At 45.4% G+C, this 1,552-nt stretch overlaps 1 protein-coding gene across 1 annotated transcript in view; it reads left to right on the top strand.

The window, feature by feature from the left end:
• LOC119417533 (ankyrin repeat and SAM domain-containing protein 1A) overlaps positions 1–1,552 on the top strand; it is a 102,573-nt gene extending 101,021 nt beyond the window's left edge. The window contains exons 26-27 of the mRNA XM_037684757.1: positions 981–1,075; positions 1,455–1,552. Coding sequence (XP_037540685.1) covers positions 981–1,075; positions 1,455–1,470 — 111 coding nt within the window. The 3' untranslated portion in view covers positions 1,471–1,552. The remainder of the gene's footprint in view (positions 1–980; positions 1,076–1,454) is intronic.

Genomic DNA, 1,552 nt, shown 5'->3' with positions numbered 1-1,552 from the left:
ATTGAAACTCTCAGAAAGTAATGGCTGGAATGGAGTCTACCCAGTTTGCTATGGCTGCCACAGCTAATAGACCCTAGCCAACAGAAAATGTAGCTAACATTTGATGTGGTAGTAGGTGAGAGTCATCCCCAAAGCATACACTAATCACTAACAGATTGCATGAGATCTCACAACATTGAGTGAGATTGTGCATAAGGTTATTTTTAAAGTTTGAACAATCTCACTCAATGTTGTGAGATTGCATGATTTAGGAAATGACAAAGTTGTAGCAGCTACAACTTTGTCATTTCCTAAATCATGCAATCTTACTCTGAAGCGGCGGTGTTTTATTATTGTTTCAGAAATGCAAGGCTTGTAGTTGTCAAATACATTTAAAAGCATGTTAGAAAATCACACGTTTTGGTTAATCGAGAGTGGCTGTAAATTATTAATACACTGCTGAACAGTTATTTCCCGCAACACATGAAGTATTCAATCTGTTTGGTCAAATATCTGCAAAAACTATGGCAGGGCTGAAAATTTCTGCAGCAGCTACTGGCTGACAGAAAACATATTGAAGGAGTCACTTACACCTAATACAAGGTGGGATATGTTAGAGAGCATCTTATGTTTGATTCCATAACTAGTGTGAAGGTGCCACATGTTTGTTCAGAAGGTGAGCTGCAGAGATGTAGAGGTCCATGTAGGTTCAATGTAAATGTCTGGAAACTCATTTTTACAGCTCGTCCAGGTGCTTTGAAATGTCAAACACAGGCAGGCTCCTATAATGGGCCTGACTGTGGTTGCTGTGTGTCTCGCAGCTCTCAGAATAATGTTTTTGATAAATGTCAGCACACGCAGCCTGTTTAGTCTGCACAGAAAGATCCTGTCATTAGTGTGAGATGTGAACAGCAGCATGAAGCGTCATTAAACGTGTGTGGAAACAGTTGCTGTTTAGATGCAAAGCTTCTGACGCTGTCTCTCGTTCTCTGTCCCTACAGGGGGATATGGTGGACCAAGAGGGGGGGTCTCAGTCCCAGGCCAGTGCCGCATGGCTCATGGACCCCAAGGACTCCAAGCGCACCATCAGCACTAAGTACGAGACTACCATATTCTGAGCTGACCCTTCCTGCTCGTCCTCGTGGGTCTGGTCTCACTTGTCCTTCGTCCCCTCCTCCCATGTGCCTTTCACTGTGACTCGGCCTCCTTCCTTGCGCTGGACACCCACTTCCTTTATTGTCTCTGACGCAACCTGTGACAGTTTCCCAGCAGCTGGTGCTTCTTTTTAACCACAGCTTCCACACTTGTTCCTGAACACAAGTGACACTTTTCCACCTCGTCACCTTCGTTTTAGCCAAATCCCACTGCAGTCTTGTTCCATCTTGCATTCTCTCCTACCGTCTTCGCCGCTTTCCTTTTGTCAACTGTCAGATGTTTCTCTCGGTGAATCTGCTCTTTCTTTCCCGCTGCATCAGGCGACGGCCGCTCTGAAGGCTTTTCACTCTGTTCTTTCACCTCCTGACGACTCAGCGCGCTGACAAAACCAGATTAACCACGTTCAAGAGCGACCCGC

This window comes from Nematolebias whitei, chromosome 11, assembly GCF_014905685.2.
Source record: "Nematolebias whitei isolate Nwh7 chromosome 11, NemWhi1, whole genome shotgun sequence".
NCBI lineage: Eukaryota > Metazoa > Chordata > Actinopteri > Cyprinodontiformes > Rivulidae > Nematolebias > Nematolebias whitei.
Note: the sequence above shows the minus strand (reverse complement) of the source record. Positions and strands in the feature narration are given on the sequence as shown.